Raw genomic sequence first — 23,773 nt, 5'->3', positions numbered from 1 at the left:
GCTTCCAACAGTTGATTCAGCAGGGTATGTCTCTTTTGAAAATGTTTCATTACATTTCATCATCATCACCTTTCAATATGTTTTGGCAGAGAAAGAACTTAATATGCATATTTTTTTAAATTTTGTTTTGATAATTGGATGGAATTCATTGTCATTGGTATCAACCTTGTGAATTACTGTATTCAACAAGATTAGACATGGCACTCCTGGGTAAATATGTTATACTGCAAAGACTTTAAAGAGAAAAGTAGGAAAAGATGAAATGATAAAACAACTTCATTAACGTGATTACATTTCAAAGGAAACCATTTAAATTATTGATTAAATGGGGATGTAATAGGTTTTTGATGTTGTTACTTTTCCTATTAAGGGCAGAGGATACGGAGGCTGTGCCCATCCTGACCACACACCTCTGCGGGACAGATGGTGGTTCCACTAGCACCCTTAAACCGCTGCTGGAAATCAAATCAGTGGAGTATCTATATGCCCAGGTTTGTGCTGGACTTCTCAATGCACTTTGCCTCGGTGGTTCGCTAACACCGCAGTCTGTTTCAAACAGGCAAAATATGATTTTGTAAATGACCTCATTCCAATGGAGAACTTAAGCTCAGAGGAGGAGCTAAACCACTTCCATACAGAGAGCTTAGGCATGGCTATGCTCAACATCATCCAGCTTGCGCTGGAGACTGGCAGCACATTGCAGAATGTTGCAAAAAAGACCAGGTAATATTTTCATTATCTGATCTGAGGTACAGTTATATGACTATGTATGTATTTTTTTTCCAGCTTTGTAAAATTTGTCCCGAAGTCTTACGCCAAACATATATCAGAAGAGAACCTTATTACAAAATTAAGACTCCGTTGGAGGTTTCAACAGTCAATGCGCAAACACCAGAACGAAATTGAAGCAAGCCACCCGGAGGTTTTGCAGGTTGTCTGCAACTACCTCTTCTCGCTCGAATGCTTGGCGCCACGTTTTGGCACCGAGACATTCGCTGTGCACAACTTGAGGCTGAGCAATGAGGATGAACACACCAATCAGGATTCTTTGGAAGGGGACTGCAGGGATGCATCTACTCATGAGCTGATGGTATCTGCTTCCATGGGGCTCCAATGGAGGAAAACGACAAGTTGTGAGAAAGTATGTTTTGTCGTGGTAGCAAATGTTTATACCGTTACTTCCTGATCTTCTCTAAATTTGTCCATTTTGTTTCATTCTGCTTTACAGCCCAACAACATGCTGTGCAGCGATTACGTAAAGAAAACTAAGCGACGTCCCAGCCAGATGAGCGTGTCTGCTCCTTTTGAGTGGGCAACTTTTTGTGACTTCCCAGAGATTATTCACATAGCTGTCAGTGACTCTAATGTTTACATCAGCACTCAGGACAGCAAATGCATGGTAAGAGTTTTGTTTCGTACTTCTGTTGTACATCTGCTTCCTCGTCAAAATGTGGCTTTATCTGTGATATGCACTGGCCATTATGTTAAAACTACTACTGGGAAAAAAAATGAAATACAGAGATCCCTTTGTTTCCTTGGTTAATGGGGAGAAGTCAGAATCCGCGATGTAGAGTCACATCTCCACCGAAGCCCCCGAGGGGAAAACTTACTTCGAGATTGCTTCATTACAGACTGAGAGTACACAACTGTAATAACAACTATAGATCTACAAATAATTACACGCAGCACATAATTGCAGTTGAATGAATGTTTTTATTGTCATTATACTAATTTAGAACAAAATTGTAAAACAGGCTTTATCACCCACCGACCCCCGCGGGGAAATCAGTACGCTTGGACCCTTACCACACCATCATGCCTGTGTGGTTATGGCACAGAGCAGCTGGCTAGTTGCACATGTCAAGTCAAGTCAAGTCAAATTTATTTATATAGCCCTTAATCACAAAAATGTCTCAAAGGACTGCACAGGATTACAGTTACAAAATTACACAATTACCTGATCTTAAACTAGCAAACCAGCATGCGGGCAAGGAAAAACTCAAAAACCTCAGTGTGAGGAGAAAAGAGAAACCTTGAGAAAGGACCTCACATGTGGTAATCCCCCTTCCAGGATTGAACAGGGTGAATTACAATTAGCATTACTGTACACAGAATAGTAAACACTAGGTAAGATGTTGAAAATGTCCGGAAAGAGCATGACATCAACGACGACGCCAGCTGGTAAATGCAGGGGTTGACATGCTGCAGGTCAGACCCCGGTCCGCTGACCCATCCCAAATCATCCTTCTCCTTCGTATCAGCCAGGCAGGCCTCAGAAAAAGACAGGACAAAACAGAATACGAGGTGGGCATCAATCATATGCTTTGGAATAGAAGTGTGTCTTAAGCCTCAATTTAAAAACTTCCGTTGAGGTTGCAGATCTTATCTCCAGAGGCAGGGCATTCCACAGCACCGGGGCCCGGATGGAGAACGCTCTCGAGCATCAGGTGTTAGCTTACCCAATTAGTAAGCCGGACCTGCAGCCAGGCTATTGTTTTTCCTGCCTCAGTTGATTACTGGATGCGATAACAATCCACGCACCACCCGCTGGTGATCAGCATTTCTTTATGCTCTTCTGACTTTCCTTAGAGTCTGATTTAATTGATGGATTTATTTTCTGTGTAACAAGAAATCTAACGCTAACAGGTGCAATTTTTCTCCACTTTATTTTAATTCTTACACGTTGACTGCGCATGCCCAACCCAGCTGTTTGACTGACAACATACACCAGGCTCTCACAGTCGCGCACACATACAGCACTTACCGAACACAGAATGCCCTCCTTAATATGTTCCCGCTGTCTGTTGTCTATTAGAAACACCATGCACGACACATTAATATAAGTGACATTAAAGACTATTGAATTCAATTAAAAATCTGCAAAGGAGTGAACCAGAGATAACTGAACCGTGAAGTAGCGAGGATTCTCTGTATATTGTATATCAATAATTCCATTCCGAAAATTGACAATTTATATATGTGATATATCTGGAAATGAAGCCAATTAATTTAAGAGTTTAATTTGATGCATTCAACACTGATATTGATCATAGAAAGCTTTTACAACAGTGGCAGAATTCTTTAGGAGGTGGTATACAAGATGTTCGTACAATAGATACCAAATACTTAATTGTGGTTCAGGAACAAGCTATGAATGTTCAGTCTGTGTTATAAGCCATATAAGATTAGGTATTTATTTCAGACCCATTTGCACTGGATGTTTTTTCTTATCAATCATTTTTAACAAAATGTTTGCTGAGTTAGCTTTACGTTTTGTCTAAAATTGAATGAAATCACTATTACATAGAATGACTGATAAAAACGCCATTTTGATTTTGAGCCATATTGCCACTCTTTGGTTAAAATTAATTGGTGTTTCAAAGCTATTTAAAAATTGATATAATCCTGAACATAAATGTATAGCTCACTCGAAGATACTTATTTCTTACTTCTGTTGCAGTGAGTAAAAAATGCCCACAGGGGATGAGAGGGCAGTTTCTTTAAGTGATCTTCCTTATCTATGTTTTATAAATTCCCACGCTCAATGGCCTGGCATTGCCGGGCTTAGCGTTGCCGGGCATTCTACTTGAGCGAAGCTGTTGGGGCCGTGGTATGTTGAAAAAGCGCCAGGGAGCCACTAGGGAGCGCCAAAGAGCCGCATGCAGCTCCAGAGCCACTGTTACACGAAAGCAAATGTTTATTGATTATTTTGTATCTTTTGGATGGGATTTGAAACAAAAACTAGCTTAAGTCACATGCAAAGGCCTTTAGTACAGTTGTGCATATTTTCACAAAATTCAGTTCAGACGTTTTAGAGCTTATGAGTCAAATACAAACACACGCACACAATTGGGGATTTATAAACTAGTTTAGATTAGATAGATAACATTAGATAGATTTATATCAGTTAGATTATATGTTTTATAGGGCTAAAGATTAAATTTAATTGCATTCTCATTGCAGCGGTTTTCGTCTAACAATTTGTTGATGTTTTAATTGTCAAATAAATCAACTACAAAGACACATTTTTGTTTTTATTAATGAGTAACACTTTGTTTAAAATAGACAATCCATAAAAAACTGTTGTCTAATTAAATTATCATGCATTTTCTTGTTGTAGTTCGTGACTAACCTACTCTTCTCGTCGGCTGAAAAATAGTCTGTGTAATATAGTGTAATAATCTGTGAAGCCCTTTGAGACTCTTCGTGATTTAGGGCTATACAAATAAAAATGACTTGACTTGACTAAATAAGTGGTGGTTATGTTGAAAAAGTAAAGTACGTCTGGAAAGGGCGACTTTAGCTACCACGACTAGGGGAACTGCCCTCTTCATGCCATCTCATTGTTGATTGGCCCAACATATACACAATAAGAAATGACATCATCTGTTGGAACCGATAAGCCAATATCCCCTCACCCCCTTCATAGTTTCATTGAGGTAGCCAGTTACTGTAAAAAAACAGACCAAAAAATCATCAGGTCTTCAATGCATATTTAAGCAAATAGGCAAGGTTGCCCACAGTGTGCTTTTTTTGTGTCTTGAAATTCAGTGGCGGGCCTGGTATTTCACACCTACTGTAGGCCTTCAGCAGGCCTAATCAATCCAAACCTTAATAACCATTTTATGGCAATTAACCATTTACTAAAGCTACACATATACAAAAAGTATCAATAACCTCATAATATTGCAAAGAATATGGCCAAATTTTATTCACCAAAAATCTGTTTTATTTGTGCATAAAATCCATTCTCCTTTCTTTCCACAAGAAGATTTTAATTACTCTGTCGTACAGATTGTCCACGCGTTTAATTTCCATCAAGAAGTTCTTCTCTTTAGAAATCCAAGCTAATGCTGAAAGTCCAGTCTGTTCTGTCATAAGTTGTTATTCGATGTAGGGCGAAAAATGTCTGTTAGACAGCAGCAGTGGGCACAGGGATACTGTATTTTTCTTCACCCTTTTGTTGTGATACTTTCGTTACCGGCCCTGAGCTTCTCATACTTCGTGAAACAGCTGACGTTTTGTTACGCCTTCTAGAAGGCGCTTACTTGCCAGCTCCAAATCTGATTGGCTAAACAAACAGCTTAATCGTCACTCATTTTATGCATCAGGGCCTGCAGAGCTGATTGTGAAAGGCCCCTGGGTAGATTTCTTAACCTGGAAACAAATAATGGCAGATAAATGATTGGTTAGATGGTTAAATATAAAAGCACACATCTGGAAGGAGCGCAACCCTTGGAAAACCAATGAAAGGAAGCTGACAGACGTTTTGGAATAGTTTAATTTGTATTCGTGGACAAAATATAATTTACATTAGATGATTCAGATATTAGGCCAGCAGAGAAGGCCTTGCAGGCCCTGAAGGGCTACCATTGTTGAAATGTGAATTAGTCCGTAGGTGGCAGCTGTACTGGTAAGCCTCACTCGTTGTTCTTTATGATACACGTGTAGGAGGTTGAGATGAAATCCAGCCAGGAGGCCCGTTCCTTTATCTCCCTGCTTGATGGATACTACCGGCTGACAACTGACGCTCACCACTATCTTTGTCGTGAGCTTGCACCACCCAGAGTGCTGCTAAGCGAAGTTAATGGCTTGCACGGACCAATGGAGTGAGGTTTTGTCTTTACGCTCACTTGGGGAGTAATGGGATTCATATAACAGAGTTACATAATTAGGATACCAGAAACATTTAATTGTATTCTGTTACAGGAAAAAAAGATGTTATCAAATTACAGTTATCTATCTACCTACCTACCTACATCACCCCCCCCCCCCCCCCCAGTTCGTTCTCTCACAATTTCATTTCTCAGTCTATCCAATCTTGTCACTCCTAACATAGTCCTCAAGCACTTCATCTCAAAAACATTCAACTTCCTTCTTAAATCTGCGTTCAGGCTCCAAGTCTCTGCACCATACAACAGTCGGCTCAATCACACTCTCATACAGTCCTCTCTTAACATCCATACTCATACTCTTGTTGTTCATCACTCTCCTCAGAGCACCCAAAACCTTGCTTCCTTGATTCACTCTGTGAAATACCTCACACTCCATTTCACCAACTGCAGCCACATCACAACCAAAGTACCTAAAGCTTTCAATTTCTTTCAGCACCTGTCCATGCAACCTGGTTTCTAACGTCATGCCCACTCCATCACGTGAACACTTCATCACCTTACTCTTCCCAACATAACTTACGCCTATCACATACTTTTCCAAACTCCGTTACCAACCTTCTCAATGTTTCCTCAGAATCAGCCACAAGCGCTGTGTCATCTGCAAACAACAACTGACTTACCTGCCACACTGTTCCACTTTTGTCCATCATGTCTACACCTCTGCCAAATACTCTTGCGTTCACTTCTCTCACCACACCATCCATGTACACATTCAACAGCCATGGTGACATCACACACCCCTGTCTCACACTAGTCAACAGAGGCAGGGATCAGAATTTTCCGCGGATCCGCAGATTTCCGCTGTTTTTGAACCCCAAAGGTCATTCCCGTAAATCGTCTAAATTCGATGAGAAAATATTTTGGGGGGGTGAGGTATGATACGTGACTGTTTCATCACCCCAAGTTAGCAGTTAGAGATCGTGTTGTGAGGGTCAAACAGAGTTCCCGAATGTTTGATCTTACATTACACAGTCCAGCGATTTTCCGAATTGCTCAGTCCAGCGTTTTCCGAATTGCTCAGTCCACAATTAGTAGATTTGGGAGTCCACAATTGAAAGGATTTGGGAGTACAGTCAATAACATGCCCGATTAAAGTCGCCGTCGACGATAAAGCTCCGTTGGGGTAGTGCAAGCTGATGTTTAGCAGCGGGCAGGAGATATAGCGCTATGCTAACGTTAGCATCTGGTGAAACTGTTAGCGGTGGAAAGTATACAGCAAACACAAAGACCACAGTTAACTCTCCCGGTACATAGCTAGAAACTCCATGTCGAGTGAGCATTGTGTATCAATGGTTCGACTATTATTGTAGCGCGTAGTCTCCAACCCCTGTTTTTACCGGAGTTCTCGTCTCGTTCGAGCCGGTGATGTAGTGCGGCGTCGGGAAAGCCAAGACTCCGTGATGGCAAAAAAAAGTCCTCCAATTCCGGACGTTGTTTGTGGCGATCCGCAGCTCAATTCACTCATTGTGGACGGATGGATCTAGCGTTGGTTGAACATGCTTGGGAGCGCTGGTCTGTGTGGTCGCCTTCTTAGCTTAGCTCAGCCTTTGCTCCGTCGTCGTTGTCATTGTCGGCAGGCGGCAAATCTTCCAGGGAGATCCGGTGGTCTCTGTATATCCCTCGGGATGTAGTGGATATTATTGTAAGTGCGAAGGGAGTCGAAGGGAAAATAAGAGGGATCAGGAGACACTGAAAAACAAAAGACGAACTGGAGCTCGAGCCGCAGCGTCTAGTAGACGCGCCGCCATCTTGAAAACCCTTATTCCCTTATACAATGGCACCACACCAGCACTACACCAATCATCAGGAACCACACCACTTAAAAAGCATACATTCAACAAGCATACTAACCAGTCAATCATAGCTGTGCCACCTTTTTTCAGGCATTCAGCAGTACAACCATCAAACCCAGGGGCCTTCCCCCCTTTCATTTCTTTCACTGCCTCTTGCACCCCCCATGTTTCCACAGGCTTCACATTTAAATCACCCAACACGGGCATTCTCTCCATACCATCGATCGCCTCGACTCTCACTTCTCTCCCATCCTCCACATTTAGCAACTCCTCAAAATACTCTGCCCATCTCGTCCTCCCCCTCTGGACACTAGCATGGAAGACATCCCCCCACTAAAAATAACTTCAGCCCAGGTGTGTGGGGAGCTGAGAAGGCTACGAACCAGCAAGGCAGCTGGTCCGGATGGAATATCCCCCCGACTGCTGAAAGCCTGTGCGTCTGAGCTGGGAGACCCTCTACAGCGCATCTTCAACCTGAGCCTTGAACAGGGGAGGGTCCCTCAGCTGTGGAAAACATCCTGCATCATCCCAGTCCCAAAGAAATCAAGACCAGAGGAACTCAACGACTTCAGGCCAGTCGCCCTGACATCACATGTGATGAAGACCATGGAGCGGCTGCTGCTGCACCACCTGAGGCGACAGGTCCGTCACGCCATCGACCCACTGCAATTTGCTTACCAGGAGAAGGTGGGAGTGGAGGATGCTATATTATACATGTTACACCGATCCCTCTCTCACCTGGATAGGGCGAAGGGGGCTGTGAGGATTACATTTTTGGACTTCTCTAGTGCCTTCAATACCATACAGCCTCTGCTACTGAGTAGGAAATTGACAGAGATGGGAGTTAGCTCACACCTTGTAGAATGGATTACTGACTACCTGACAGGCAGACCGCAGTATGTGAAACAGGGGGGCTGTACATCGGACACCGTGGTTAGCAGCACAGGATCTCCGCAGGGGACCGTTCTCTCTCCGTTCCTATTCATTCTATATACATCGGACTTTAAGTACAACTCTGAGTCCTGCCATGTGCAAAAGTTTGCAGATGACACTGCGATCGTGGGATGTATCAGAAACGGGCAGGAGGAGGAGTACAGGAAATTGATTCAGGACTTTGTCCGATGGAGCGACGCAAACCACCTGCACCTAAACACCACCAAGACCAGAGAGATGGTGGTGGACTTCAGGAGAACCAGAACTCACCCGGTTCCTGTAACCATCAAGGGAGAATGTGTAGAATTTGTCCAGACCTACAAATACCTGGGTGTGCAGCTGGACAACAAACTGGACTGGACTGCCAACACAGAAGCTCTATGTAGGAAAGGGCAAAGCCGACTTTACTTCCTCAGAAGGCTGGCCTCCTTCAACATCTGCAAAAAGCTCCTGAAAATATTCTATGAGACAGTAGTGGCAAGCGCCCTCTTCTATGCGGCAGCGTGTTGGGGAGGCAGCGTCAAGAAGAAGGATGCCTCTCGTCTCAATAAACTGGCTAGGAAAGCGAGCTCTGTTGTGGGCAAAGAGCTGGACAGCCTAACAACAGCAGCTGAGAGACAGGCACTGAAAAAGCTGAGGTCAATCATGGACAATCCATCGCATCCGCTTCACAGCATTATCTCCGGACAGAAGAGCAGTTTCAGTGACAGACTGCTGTCACTGTCTTGTACTACGGACAGACTGAAGAGATCTTTTCTTCCTCATGCCATGAGGCTCTTTAACTCCACCCGGCAGAGTAAAGGCCCACATTAAACCACACCACCTACATTGGATCTTACTGCATTATGTGTTCTGTGTAGCACTATTTAGTTAATCTATATAACATGCTAAAGTGGGCATTTGCACGTCACACTGGGTATTTGTATATTGTTTTCTTTTGGCTTTATTATTGTATTGTTCTCAGCTCAGGGATGCTGCTGGAAATGTGAATTTCCCTTAGGGGATGAATAAAGTATCTATCTATCTATCTATCTATCTATCTATCTATCTATCTATCTATCTATCTATCTATCTATCTATCTATCTGACTGCACTACCGCTAACCAGCAATCTACAATCCTTATCTTTCACTTTCTCTTCCTTTCCAGACTCACTGTTTCTTACTCTTTTCACTTCTTTCCAGAACACTTTTCTCCTTTCCTCAAAGTTCACTCCTATCTTTCAACACCATTCATCATTTGCTTTCCTTTTTGCTGCTTCCACTTCCGCTTTTACCAACATTTTCTTCACTTTACATCTTTCATACGCATCACCACTCTTATCTTGCAGCCACTCCTCAAAGGCACGTCTCTTTTCTGTCACAGCCTCTGATACCTCATCATTCCACCATTCACTTCCTTTCCTAATACCTCGACCAACTTTTCTCATTCCACACACTTCTTTTGCACTCTTCAACTCTGCCTCTTTAAGCCACTTCCATTCAATTTCCACACTCTCCATTTCTCTTCTACTAACCCGTTCATACTCTTGAAATTATCTAAAAATGAAATGATCTGCATTTATATAGCGCTTTTCAAGTCAATGACTTCCCAAAGCGCTTTACATTGTGCTTCACATTTCCCAATAGCGGCCGTGATCTGTGCAGCCATGTAAGGCGCCAACCTGCCCATTGGGGGCATTGGGGGTCCAGTGTCCTACCCAGGGACACTTCGGCATGTACACGGACAAGCCGGGACTCTTCCCTTATCCTCTCTTTAAACTCTTTCCTTTCCTGCCTTATTCAACTCTGACATTTTCACCTTACTTCACTGTGAATGTGTAAAACTGGAGTGTCATGCCCAATTTCGTTGTCACAATATGTTAACCCATTTTGTAACAATGACAATAAAGGTATATTCTATTCTATTCTATACTAATCTCTTCCCTCTCACTCTTCTTATAAATAGCCCTCCACGATCCATCTATTTTCAGTTTTCCTTCCACATAAAAATGATCAGACATACAACTCATTTCACCTCTGTAAACATGCACATCCAACAATCTACTTAACATCCCTTTCTTAACCACTACATAATCCATCAGTGCTCTGTCCACCATCTTGCCACTATCCACTCTGACAAAGGTATACTTATTCACGTCCCTCTTTTTAAACAATGTATTTCCAATCACCAACTCATTTTCCACACATAACTCAATCAATTTCTTCCCACTCTCATTTCTTTCTGGTACTCCATATCTACCAATCACATTTTCAACCGTTTCATCACCCACTTTAGCATTCAGGTCACCTAGTATTACCACTTTCCACCCTTCTTTCGCACTTGCCACACATTCGGACTAGTCCTTCCAGAACTCCTCTCTCTCCTCAGCGCTTCTTTCTGAACCAGGTCCATATGCACTTATAAACATCCATACTTCTACACTCCACTTCAACCTCACCCACATCAATCTGGAAGATATCTCTTTCCACTCCACCAGTTTTTTCTTTTCTTTGTCACTCACAAGCACAGCCACTCCTTCTCTAGCATGTCCACCCGTAACTCCAGGCCTTCTACCATACATACCTCCAAGCTGTAATTCACCCTTTCCTTTCATCTTTGTTTCACTCAAGGCTAACACATCAACCTTCCTTTTAGTCATCATCCTTCCTATCTCCTCTTTCTTCCATTCAGTTTTACTTCCACATCCTCTCACATTTAATGACCCTATAACTAGGGTTTGCGAGACCTTTCGGTCTCCCGCCCCCCTTTCTTTGCCTTGCTGTCTCTTAGGGAGTAGAGATAGAGAGGACCCCCAGTCCCCTCGCTCCCTCCACTTTACAGTTATACGTAGTAAAAATAAGGATTTACAATTGTATTGAAAATTATATTTATGATGCATACTTCATGGGACAATGATGAAGTCCGGTGTGCGTTGGTTTTAATTTTTTTCATGCTTTCCCTCATACTACTGTCCGTTTGCCTCTCTCTCTCTTTCCCTCTCTCTTTCCCTCTGCTGTCTCATTCATTCCACACACGCACCAGTGCACTCACTCTCAGGCCGCCCAGTTACATTACTGCAATGTTACAGTATTAGGATTATGTTACTGATTACATTTTTTAACGGGTAACTATTAACTGATAGGATTACACTTTTAAATCAACCCTCCTTTGGTAGCTCAATAGGAACAATGTATGTTTTTGTTTGTTTGGTGTATTTTCAGTGATGACTTTGTGCTGCACAAGCTAAAAAAGGAGGGACCAGAAGAAGGAGCTTGCCTCGTGCGGTGGAGCGTTCTTAACTATCATCGACTTGTCCTGGCTGTGGCAAACAAAATCCAGGTGAGGCACAATCAATGCTCTCCTAAACTCTTTAGTTATTACAGCTCAGTGGAAGTGACAGTGTTTTCTAAATACCGCATTTTCCCCACTGTGAAAACAGTCTTCTGTCATATGTTTTTCATACATAAGGCGTACCGGACTATAAAGCGCATGAAATTGAGACTAGTAAGAGCTACCGTGTATACAGGTACTTGCATAATATGTTCCCCTGACCAAACTCGCATAACATTGTATGCAATGCGAATCGAACCCAAGGAATTGACATACGAAATGGCATTAGAGATTATCATTACTCGACTATTTTTTGTGGTGCCAAAAACACTGATTTGCCTAGTGCATTCTTATAGGTTAAACAGTCTCTACTTCTTCACCTGCACAATCGTTGCCCTAATACATTTTTCCTGTAAAACCTTGTATGGTAATGCACACCTATAAGTACTATATGCATTTCTAATCTCATCCGGCATATTCCGAGTTTATATAAGGCCCACAAGGTTATAAGGAGCAATTTCAAATTTCTGGCCATATTGGGGTATTTAGTTGCGCGCGATATTCCGGAAAATACAGTAATAATAATAATAATAATAGCAATGATAAAAATAATAATAATGTTAATACGACCAAAAATAATGGTCATAACTATCCAACAGAATCAATCAATGGCGGGCCTCAAGCTGTTTTCCATCCAACATGAAGATTCAGTCTTTTCCATGGACAACTGGCAAGAAAAATTCTCCAGTGTAAAGGATCTCACAACCACTCTTAAGAACTACATACTTAAGTCTGGCAGTGAGAGCTTTAGTGTGAAAAAGTGCTGTCGGCCCCTGCAAGGAGGTTTGTGTTTCATTTTTTTCCTTAATTCTTATTCTAACCGCTTGTCCTCACGAGGGTCACGGTGGTGCTGGAGCCCATCCCTGCTGAGACAGGGCAACGGGCAAGGGACTGTTGCAGGGCACAGAGAAAGGCAATCCATACACATTCCCATTCAAACTTAGGGATAATTTAGACTCATCAATCAACCTCCATGTTTTTGCATGTTTCGTACGAGTGCTTGAAAATTATTCAATTTTAATTTTGTGTTTTCAATGATTGAAAAGTGCTTACATTTTCTCAAAATGACACTGGGGGCTTCGCTTTGCCATGGCATTTCTTCTTTCCTCATAATTCACAGTAGCTGATTTTAGTTTGTCTGGCCGAATTAGACCCGCCAAGCACATTTGATTCTGCCTGCGAGACAACGCCGAGAGAAGCACAAGAAAAAACGAGAGCCAAACAATGACAAGCAGTTTTAGCTATGTCCACTAGATGTCACCAAAGCCAGGCGCCACTCTCAAAACAACTCTGGCTGTATTTTTTTTCTTGCTCTTGTTTACTTGCGCTCTCTCTCTATTTATCTCTCTCTTTTTCTCTCTCTCTCCCGTGTCAATGTCAAAACTTGAGATTGTATTGAAGTAAAGAAAGAAACACACTCTGAGTCAGAGATTGAATTTGGGTAGCCATTTCATCGGAGCCGCATCCCACCTGAGCTTTCCCCTAGATCTGGTTCCAAGATCGGCTCGGAGAGGAAAGACACCCATCCGATAACTACCAACCCATTTATTCAGAACACAGGCGTAAAACAACATTTCTGATTAGCTTAAACAATATTACACGATTACATGGAGATATATACTGTTGGTCGCCAGATTGCGTGCGGGCACAATAAATGAACAGTAAGAAAAGTGAAACTTTTGTAACTTAAAAAATCAATCAATTACTGTAAAATCAAGGGAGGCAAGCATGTGACCAGACTTCTCGGCACTAAAGTAAAGGACATCTTGATGAATAGTTTACGGGGCCCAAAATGATACAACTGTTGTAAGAATCCAAACAGCACCTGGATATAATCTTTATCTTGGTTAGGTACTTATGAGGAAAAAAATCATACAAACGCACATTCAAACTATAATCACCCTATAATTTCCCTTACACTTGCTCTCTCTTCTTTTCTCATCCCCACACTCTGTTTTACTCTGTCTCATTATTTTTCTCTTCTTTCTTTCATTCTCTTTGTTTTCTCTTCCTGTATTTTTCTTTCTGTCTTTCCCTTTTTTCTGCATTCCTGGGTCTTTCTTTCTTTCATTCTATTTCTTTCTTGTCCCCTGTATTTTCCCTTTATTTCTTTCTCTTTTTGTATTTATACATTTCTTTCTTTCTGTTCTCCCTCTCTCTTTCCTGATCCCTTTTCATCTCTCATTCTCTTTCTTTTTTTATTTCTTTATTTCTTTCTCTCTCAATCTCATTCTTATTTTCTTTTTCTCAGATTTTCTCTCTTCCTCTTTCTATCTTTTTCACACTCTCCTTCTTTTCTTGTCTTTTTTTCTCTCCTTCCTTTTTCATGTTTACATCTCTCTCACTATTGCATTCTTTCTCTGTCTGTCTGTCTCTTTCTCTCTCATTCTTTTTCTTTCTCTCTTCCTCTTAAAGGATCTATCTCGCTTTCTCTTCTTTTTTTTCTCTAATGTCCTTGTCTGGTGCCCAGTAAGAGTGCTTTCTTTACGACGTGGCCCTTGAGCTCAAACTAGTTTGACACCCCTGCTGTAGATTATCCTATCATTAAAGTCCATTTCATTCAATTCATTGCGATATCTAAGAAAATTACTTGCTGGATTTTACTTTTCAGCAGTGTTTATTTTTTTTGTGACTGCTACTGAACATTACACGGTGCATGCCAAGTGTGTTTAAATGTCTTGTGTTGTGATGTGCTCCTGACTACCTAATGATTGCCTTCGGCAGAGATTTCCAACCTGCTGGTGAACAGACAAGGGAAAGAACCTCATGGCAACTCACGCAGTTTAGCCTCAAACCAGTTGGAAGTTTGTTTCCAGATCAGATATAGAGACCTCAACGTGGTTAGAAGCTTGTTTCTTGCATCTCTGAAGATTTTTAAGTTCTGCTCTTATGTGGCTGAGGTTATTGTGTTTTCAAACAGGGGCAGCATATGGGTTTTGGCACGAGAACTCACATCTACTTGGCACATCTGAATGTCGGGCGAGTGGCTCATGAAGAGGAGGATGACCTGAACAGTGATGAACTCAAGAGTGTCCGTGTGGTGCTCAAGGTCCTTGAGCATAGCCAGGAAGATATTACATCGGTAGGAGTGCAGTACACTGTGACCTTTTTGGAATTGACAGTTCATTAAAAATCTAAATTTGACCTTATTTGTTTTAGGCCTTCTTTGAGATGGCAAGTCTTATGAGACAGGTTTCTCACCGGAATTTGGTGTTTGTCCATGGTTTGTCTGTCAACGGATCTGAGAGTAAGATATCTTCAACTCTCCCATTTGCTACATTATCAACATGCTCCACAGACGCACAACGCACTCTTTCTAAATTTGTTGCCGTTTGACTTTAATGCAAAGTGAAACTTGTGAAACTGGTATTCATTCATGCTTGTACTCCCATTGTCAAACAATAGAATAGGTTTTACAAACATAATAACGGCATAATAGGTCTAAAAAGAAATTTGAACAAATCAATAGCCCTTAGAAAAACCCGATGTGATTAAGTTTAAAATGGGACTTTTACCTTACTACCATTCATATTTATAAAGACATGGGGATTTCAAATGTGGTCAAAACCTTTGGAACACCCTGTATTTGGTGTTTTTAAAGGGTAGTGGACCCTATTTTCTTCTTAAATTGGTGAAACATGAGTTAAGAAGCAATCTGCTTACATTTTTATTTCATCTTTTGAACAGGGCAACTATTCTTTCACTTGGGGTTATCTACATTTATGTTGCTCATGGCTCAGGTTTCCACCAATAACTGTATGAATTAGAATGAATGAAATGAAAAAAAAGGAAACTCAAATATGTTACAAAATGTCATAGAAATTTTCAATTTAACATTTACCAGGAGAGGATTGTTGGTTTTCTTTACGAGGCCTGTCTCAGTAGAGTGATCAGCCCTGAAACAAAAATGCCTACACTCAAAAATATTATTCTGAGATATAAAATCATTCAGCTGTTGTGCCGCAACTTTATCAAGTAAAAATACATTTATCTTTCCTTACAGACATCATGGTGGAGGAGTTCGTGGAATGTGGGCCATTAGACCTTTTCCTTCAAAAGGAAAAGGCTAGGTTGACTTCTCGGTGGAAATCAATGGTGGGCAAGCAGCTTGCCAGTGCCTTGAATTACCTCGTGAGTTGTGCTTCAACCAATGTGTCTTCTTTCTATAGTCAGTTTGTGTCACTTTACTTGCCATACAGTCAAGATAACTTTCTGAAGATGACTGTATCATTTCATGTCAGTTGGGAAATGTGTCTCATTTGGTAAGGTACAGAGGGCACGAATCCTTTATTCTCTGTCAAACGGATCAGACCTGCCAACAGATTGAATCCAGCCTGCAAAATAATGCTGAGAGAAGTGCAAGAAAAAAATGAGCTGCAGTTTTGAACATATCCACTTGATGTTGCCAAAGCCAGTCGCTGCTCGCAAAGCCACTGTAGCTGTACTACTTTCTTTCTCCCTTTATTTCTCTTTTTATCGCTCTTTTTTCCTCTCCGTCTTTTTTTCTTTTCCTTTCTCTTCATTTCTCTCTCTAAGTCTCTTTCTATCTGTTTCTGTTTTTCTTTCCCTCTTTCTCCCTCTTTCTACCTATTATTCACTCTCTCTTTCTCTGTGTCGCTTGTACTCTTTTTCTCTTTCTTTTAGTCTCTATTGCGCCCTCTTTTTTGTCTTTCTCTCATCGTCAAATTTCTCTTTTTCATTCATTCATTCATTCAATCTTAATTTTTTTATTTCTTTCATTCTTTCTTGTTTTCTTTCTCATTGTCTCCCTTTTTCTTTCTTCCCCCTCTCTCTTTGTCTTTCTCTTTCTTTTCCTCTTACTTTCTCTCATTTTCCCTCTTTTCTCTTTCTCTCTCCCTTTATCGTATTCTCTCCCTTTTGCTCGCTATGTCTTTTTGTCCCTCTCTCTTTCTTTCTGCCTCTGTAATCTACTAGTCCCGTCCTTGTGAGTTTTTTTGTTTATGATGTGCCCCCCTAGCACAAATGAGTTTGACACCCTTTTTTTCATACTGATCAAGTTGTTTTCTTTCCTCTTTATGATGCTGTAAAACAGTTCTCCAAAAATATGAATGGCTATTTTAACCATGTGTTGTACCGTAAATAAAGATGAAGTGATTAGAATCAGTATTGATTGTATAAGCATCTGCATGGAAAGATCTGAGAAGGAGCTCCTCTTAAAAACAACCTGCAATAAACCATTTGAACACAAGTCATACATGACTTGTCTCATTACATTTGTTGTAAAGGCTCTGGTGTCAACATGTCACTAAGTCCGAAGGAATATCTGTATTTGTGTAGGCGACCAAAGGTGTCACCCACGGAAATGTTTGTGCCAGGAACGTCCTGGTAGCAAAGCAAGGTCTGGAGCATGGCACTTCTCCTCTTATCAAGCTGAGCGATCCGGGCATTGCCGTCAATCTGCTTTTTCAGGAAGGTCAGAAGCCCTAAAAATGATATAGCATGAATGAAATGTATAAAAAATGTGTTCCTAAGACAACATCTTACAGTGTGAATTTATGGCTTCTATATATGTATATTTTATGTTCACGAGAGGTTTTAAGGGGTTTGAAGTCTCAGTGAATATGTTCTTTCGTATATGTCTCTGTGTCTTTTTTCGAAATCCTACAATTACAGTAGGATTTTGTTCAACTAAATAGAACCATGTTTCAAACAGTGAAAGTCAACCCTTAACTAAAGTCAACCCTTTCTCTGTATTTTTAATACTTAAATTATCAAACTTGAATTCATTTTTAGGGTTTGGGTCAAGTGGCTCAGTAGCCCCACCCTAATTACAAGCCCAGGATCCAAATCAAGGAAAAAATGTCTACATCTCAACCTCATGGAATGAAAAAAAAGTGCAGTTAAAACCAGAAAGGCATATATTCAAGTTTTTTTTAAAAAAACATTATGACCAGCCCAGCTAAAATGATGTCAAGTCATAATATACCCTTCTATGCTCAATTAGCTGCATGTTAATGGAATACAAAATGCTTCACATCAGTAGTTTTAGCCATTTTTAACAGAATCATCATGCACAAACATAAATTGAAAGGTGGAACATTTTTGTTGGATCTGTCTGAATTTCTGCTGTGTGTCCACCAAAGAGTGAACTGCAGTCTTGCCTGCGATCTCAAAGCCACGATCGCATATTGCTGCGAGAGGGCACTTTTGTTAGGAGGCTTGCGGCACTGACCTACCTAAAGTGAAAAGTTTATGTTTTCTTAGCCTGTATTTTCTGAAAAACCTTTTTGATCGGCACAATCTTTTTTCACCCTTTGATAACTAAATGTGTTAAATCCTTGTAGTTTTCTGCTTTTACCATTTATAATAGCTTACTAACGTGCAGAAAAATTTGCCTAGCGGTGCCTTTTCTGCCAAGAAATGGCTCAGACTTTTTTGTTTCTTTTGGTGCAGTTACAATTAAGCATAAAATGATAATTACAATAAAATTGCCGTGTCTGGTCAGTAGTCACACATACAATTTTCAAAGCGCTTCATATCATTGGCCTTTCTGCTGCAGAGCAACTTGAACGAATTCCCTGGATTGCTCCCGAGTGCATTAACAGCCAGGCGCCCGTTGGTTTTGGCGCTGACCAGTGGAGCTTCGGCGTCACCCTGCTGGAAGTCTGGAATGACGGTTATCTTCCCATCAGTAGGGCTTCATTGGAAGAGGTCGGCCCTGCAACAGTAACTTAACTGGTTATAATGGAATTAAAAGTCAAATTATCTCTTGATCTACTTTTGACAGAAAGAGCGCTTCTATCAAGAGAGAGGGAAGTTGCCGGAGCCATCCTTCCACGAATTGGCCATCTTAATAAACCAATGTCTTGTCTATGAGCCCTGGGAGAGGCCTTCCTTCTGTTCTTTGCTCAGAGACTACATCGATATCATGACAAAACGTGAGGTCTTTGAGATGTTCGACGGTAATGATTTTTTTTTTGCATTCAGTTGTTTATCTTCTCCACAGATCCTAATATATGCATCAGTAATACTCCCCGTCAGGCTGAAACTGTTCCACAGACTCAATCCACATTCCTCAAGCGACATCTGAGAAAGATGGACGTTTTAGGAAAGGTGAGTAATGGAGCTATTTGTTTCTTCAAAGAACTGACGTAACACTTCATACGTTCCAACTTTAGGGTAATTTTGGAGTAGTGACGCTATACATGTACGACCCCGCCATTGATGGCAAAGGAGAGCTTGTGGCTGTTAAGGCTTTGAAACAAGACAACACCTCTTCGCCCAGGTATTGGCTAAAGGAGATTGAGATCCTCAAGTCTCTTGATCACGACAACATAGTCAAGTACAAGGGATGCTGTACTGAGATGGGTGAGTCGTAATATGTTGTATGGAAATCTGTATCGTTCTGTTGACTTGCATGCTTTTTTGACAGGAGGACAAGTGGTGCAGCTCATAATGGAGTTCCTTCCGTTAGGCAGCCTAGAAAAATACCTTCGAGAACAAGAACACAGTACATCCCAGTGCCTTCTTTATGCTCAACAAATCTGCAAGGTGAGTTGTTAACGTCACTATTCTATGCTTCATAGTTGAGAATGTGCAAAAATTGAATGCCGGTGGTATGGAAATGAACATTTATTTGCTGCTCTGGAAGAAAATTCAGTCTTGTTTTAATAAAGTTCCCATTTCTTAACGAGGAAGTCAACTTATTTTCTTTACCAAATGATCAATGTAGCCCCAGTTAGCACAGCCTGTAATTTTTTTTCACAGTGATTCATGGTCTTTATGGTTGGTTTTCTCACGCAATATGGGATCCAGAAATGGGTTTGTGAGTTTTGCAAAGAGTTGTCCTTTTGGGCTTTGCTATTGCAAGTCTTTCAATGCACAAACTTATGTCCATTCTACGATCGACGACCCCCAGTGGATGCAGGGTTTGTATGGGTGCTTGAAATCCTTGAAAATGTTTGAATTTTAATGTCAGGTTTTCAAGGAATTGAAAAGTGCTTTAAAATGGGTGAAGTGCTTGTAAATGCCTGAAATTGTTGCCATGTTTCTCAAAAAGTCTGCTTCAAAATTAGACTGACAATACTCTATAATGTCTTCGCTTTGCCATAGGATTTCTTCTTCCATTGTGATTAACTGTAGCTGGAATTCGGTTGTATGGTATTGCCCTATGAAGCATTATCGCTCCCTTTGTGTCGTTGTGCCCAAGGGGACAGGTGCATGCCACACCAAACAGTGCACTATGAAATGTGTATTAGTGCAAGGTTTACGTATCAATTATTGACATTTATTATGGGCCATGCAAAAAATTAAGGTCGCGTTTCCCAGTGGTAAACTGTAATGGGAAGCATTTCCTGCAACTGAAAACGTGAGCTACGCAGTACTGTCATTTTTACCCAACACCTATATGGGGATAAATTTGTCTCATAAGCAAATATGTTCGCAATTTACTTAAGATCTAAAAATCGCATGTCTTGGTAAACATTCATACAGGCTTAAAAATTGCATATATAAATTGCAGATATATTTTGGGCTCTGCAAAATACATGATTAACACCAGATTTCTTCTTTTAATGGTACTGGAGAATTTGAAAAATTGACTCTAAAAGTTCTTGAATCTTGCCCAAAAAAGGTATTACGGACCATGCGGATAAATATTTTTGCCACACTTCAAACTTCTTTTTAATTCGTTTAGTCATTAAAAACAAAGCACCTGACAACAGTAGACCCATCTAATTCAATGAAGACATATCTCAAAACCAAATGCAATGTTTTCACCTTGCATCACCAGAAGAGAAGCCTCCAGCTGCTAAAAGTAAGATCAGGCCTTGTGAATCCAGCCCGACCCGCAACCAGACACACGAGAAATAAGAAATAAAGTCGGACGTGGCCAGGGCCCAACCAATTAAGTGTATTTTCAGGCCTGAGCCTGAAGCAAATACCAAAATTTGGAACTTGGTCCAAATCCTCTATCTTTGACCTCTGATCTTACCTCTACCTTTGACTATTTTAGCTGCCAGTGAAGGTCTATTAAAGTTAATGGATAGATTTCTACGTGGCGAATTCATGTTATATATAGTCTCTACGGCTAACATCCCACCAATAAGTGCACTTTTTGGCCCTAAGAATGTAAATACAGTTTGCGGCAAGTTGGTATTGCGCTTCCTTGGTCGATAACAGCAACAACGGTAGATCAAAAAGGTAAAGGTAATACTTGTAGGAACTAATGTGGCTGTGTTTGGAGCTCAACGGGGACGTTAAGGATCACGCCCGTTTGCCAGCAAATGGTATGTTTTGAGATGCCGACGAGACTGGGTTTGTGATTAAAGCAGCATAAAAATATACAGTCAATATGAGTCTTTGGCATAATGACAATGTATAGAAGATTTTTGCAACCTCCACTCTTTATTGACTGATTCATTTGACTGACTCTTCGGTGCCATCAGCCCCGCGTTGAAATCAACAGCATGCAGGTTAGTTTCAAGACAGATTTGCTACTACAGAAATGAGTTATGTCTATAGGCTAAAAATTTGAAAAAAAGTTTCCAAAATTCAGAGTATTTGAACCTATTAATTTTTCTAGGGGATGGACTATCTACATTCAGAGCGATACATCCATCGGGACCTAGCAGCACGTAATATCTTAGTAAAAAATGAGGGGTTGGTAAAGATCGCAGATTTTGGCCTGTCCAAGTATATCCCGGAAAACTCCACCTATTACCGTGTGTCTGAAGATGGTGAAAGTCCTGTTTTCTGGTAAGTTTATGAAACATGCATAGAAAATGCACACTATTATTCCAAGATATTTTTTCACTTCTTGGACTTTGGAAGTACAGATGCTCCCCTACTTACGACCATTCGACTTATGTAAAACGGTAGATGCAAAAATGTTTTCAGGATGTTGAAAAATATCCTGGACATTGCTGTAGGTTAGATTTTGTATTGTGTACACCTTTTTCCGAGTGGAGGACAGTACCCTAGTGCTTCTTTCGGCCGCTACCGGCAGGTGGCGCTGTGAGAGCTCACTCAGCATAAACCCCGAAGAAGAAATCCGGCTTCTACTTTCTACTTCGTGTGTAAACATACAGTACTACGTGTACTGTATCTCCAGTGCGCTAAGAACTTTGACTTTTTTATTGTTTAATATCTCGTGCATCCATTTGATATGGTTGATGTAAAGTGTAAAGAAGAGGCTGGCTGTTTCTTTGTAAATGAAAGTGGAATATGTGTCACGACCCAGAATGGAATCTCTGATTCAATTGCGTTCGTTTTATTCGATTGACCTGACAGAGCTGGCTTTGGAAGCCGATGGTTGTCGGTCGCTAGCAGGCGTTGGACGGAATGGCAGTTCCGTGACTGGTAGGCAGAATTAATACGTCTTAGCAGGCAGGTCGATGGCCAGGGCAGGAGAGTAGATCGTAACGCGGGGCAGAAACAGGTCGGAACTGAAGGCAGGAATCAAAACAGGAGAGTAGTCTTTGGTACTTGGTAATCTGGCGAAACACACAGGAACACAATTACGCTCTGACGTCCTGATCTGAACACTGACCGCTTAAGAAGAGAACATCAGCCAATCAGAGAGCACGCTCCAGCGCACCAAACGATTGTCACAGGTGTCTTCACTTCGGCAATCATGACAATATGTAGTTGAGGAAATGGTTGGAAAGCGTTTTTTCGGCCACTTTTTACCACGGAGGAGGGCCTCTTGAAGTGTAAGTCCCAAAAGTAAGTTAAACTCAACTTTTTCTTTATAGAGCATATTATTTTATGAAATGTTTATTTTTTTGGTACAAAACAATACAGGTTACTTATACAAGCCTTAAACATACTGATTTAAACATACAAAATATAACACTGAAGCAACTTACGAAGAAATTCAACTTACAAACGATCGTCCGGATCGTCTCGTTCATAAGTAGGGCAGCGTCTGTATTGACTTTTTTTAACTTCAGGATTCACACATCAACCAATCGGGTCACCGAATCTGTTAAAAGCGCTGTCCACCACTTTGGCAGCTATTTTATCAATGTTTTTTGTTTAATGTTTTACAGGTATGCCTTGGAGTGCCTAAAAACAAACAAATTTGATTTTTCGTCTGATGTTTGGTCATTTGGTGTAACACTGTATGAGATATTGACGCACTGTGATCCTGGGCAAAGCCCACCAGTGGTACGTTATGGCTAGCCTGCAGAAATACACACATTTGCTTGAGGCTCCATATCCAATGCATCATGTCTCCTGCTTTGTAGAAGTTTAGCCAGATAGCCGGGGTCTCACCTGGAGATATGACCATAAATGTGCTCATCAGCTTGTTGGAACGGTGTCAGCGCTTGCCCTGTCCCAAAGACTGCCCACCTGAGGTAAAGAATAGCTTGACATATATATTTTTGTGGGTGGTAATGGGCATGCACTTTAACTTATTTTTTTTGCCAAGGACAGTTGAAGAATATATTCACCTTATGCTGGAATCAGGATCCTGACAAAAGGCCGTCGTTCCAAACCCTTGTTGAGAAGCTGGAGTATATTTGCTTACTACCAAGTGGGGACTTTTTTAGCCGTGGGTTTGAATCTACTCACTTTAATACAACTTAGCATTACATTTGCAAATATCAGCTTGTGTTCTGCCATAATGATGCATAGGGCATCATGAAAAAACTCACCTGAGAAAAATCGTGTAAACTTGTAAGTATACATTTGTTTTTTAAATTTTTGTAAATTTTTCATGTTTGTTGTATTCCGTGTTTTTTTTTTTTACGTTTAACCGATGTGTGTTTTCTTCCCGGTTAAATAGTATTGTATAAATACATTTTCACATTATTGTTTGCGATGTCTTTCCCTCTGTTTTCATTTCAGAAACAAAGTTATTTTTAAGACACTTTGATGTGACTAGATAATTGAAACTAAAGAAAAACATGAAAAAGCCTTAGCTTATCTTGATCCCGTCCCCCTTGACAACTTGGACTTTTTGTACAAAAGATACAATTTAAAATACTCAAATCAATATATATATTTGTGTCAAATATAAATCTTCGGAAAAGTA

The 23,773-nt window shown here is 40.9% G+C and overlaps 1 protein-coding gene across 2 annotated transcripts in view; it reads left to right on the top strand.

Moving 5' to 3' along the window:
• tyk2 (tyrosine kinase 2) overlaps nt 1–23,773 on the top strand; it is a 29,014-nt gene extending 5,241 nt beyond the window's left edge. The window contains exons 5-25 of one of the 2 annotated variants that reach the window (XM_088330250.1): nt 371–491; nt 560–723; nt 787–1,141; nt 1,229–1,399; nt 5,452–5,609; nt 11,604–11,721; nt 12,372–12,555; nt 14,497–14,612; nt 14,693–14,854; nt 14,932–15,019; nt 15,776–15,903; nt 17,071–17,206; nt 18,293–18,444; nt 18,521–18,671; nt 18,740–18,846; nt 18,912–19,101; nt 19,166–19,284; nt 21,317–21,489; nt 22,785–22,902; nt 22,983–23,093; nt 23,173–23,773. In XM_088330250.1, coding sequence (XP_088186376.1) covers nt 371–491; nt 560–723; nt 787–1,141; nt 1,229–1,399; nt 5,452–5,609; nt 11,604–11,721; nt 12,372–12,555; nt 14,497–14,612; nt 14,693–14,854; nt 14,932–15,019; nt 15,776–15,903; nt 17,071–17,206; nt 18,293–18,444; nt 18,521–18,671; nt 18,740–18,846; nt 18,912–19,101; nt 19,166–19,284; nt 21,317–21,489; nt 22,785–22,902; nt 22,983–23,093; nt 23,173–23,325 — 3,175 coding nt within the window. In that variant the 3' untranslated portion in view covers nt 23,326–23,773. Of the gene's footprint in view, nt 1–370; nt 492–559; nt 724–786; nt 1,142–1,228; nt 1,400–5,451; nt 5,610–11,603; nt 11,722–12,371; nt 12,556–14,496; nt 14,613–14,692; nt 14,855–14,931; nt 15,020–15,775; nt 15,904–17,070; nt 17,207–18,292; nt 18,445–18,520; nt 18,672–18,739; nt 18,847–18,911; nt 19,102–19,165; nt 19,285–21,316; nt 21,494–22,784; nt 22,903–22,982; nt 23,094–23,172 lie in introns of those variants that run through there. The other variant, XM_088330257.1, reaches the window with a different exon arrangement.

The sequence above is a fragment of the Urocampus carinirostris genome, chromosome 1 (assembly GCF_059441175.1).
Source record: "Urocampus carinirostris isolate Australia breed hairy pipefish chromosome 1, RoL_Ucar_1.0, whole genome shotgun sequence".
Lineage (NCBI taxonomy): Eukaryota > Metazoa > Chordata > Actinopteri > Syngnathiformes > Syngnathidae > Urocampus > Urocampus carinirostris.
This window is presented reverse-complemented; position numbering and strand designations above follow the sequence as displayed.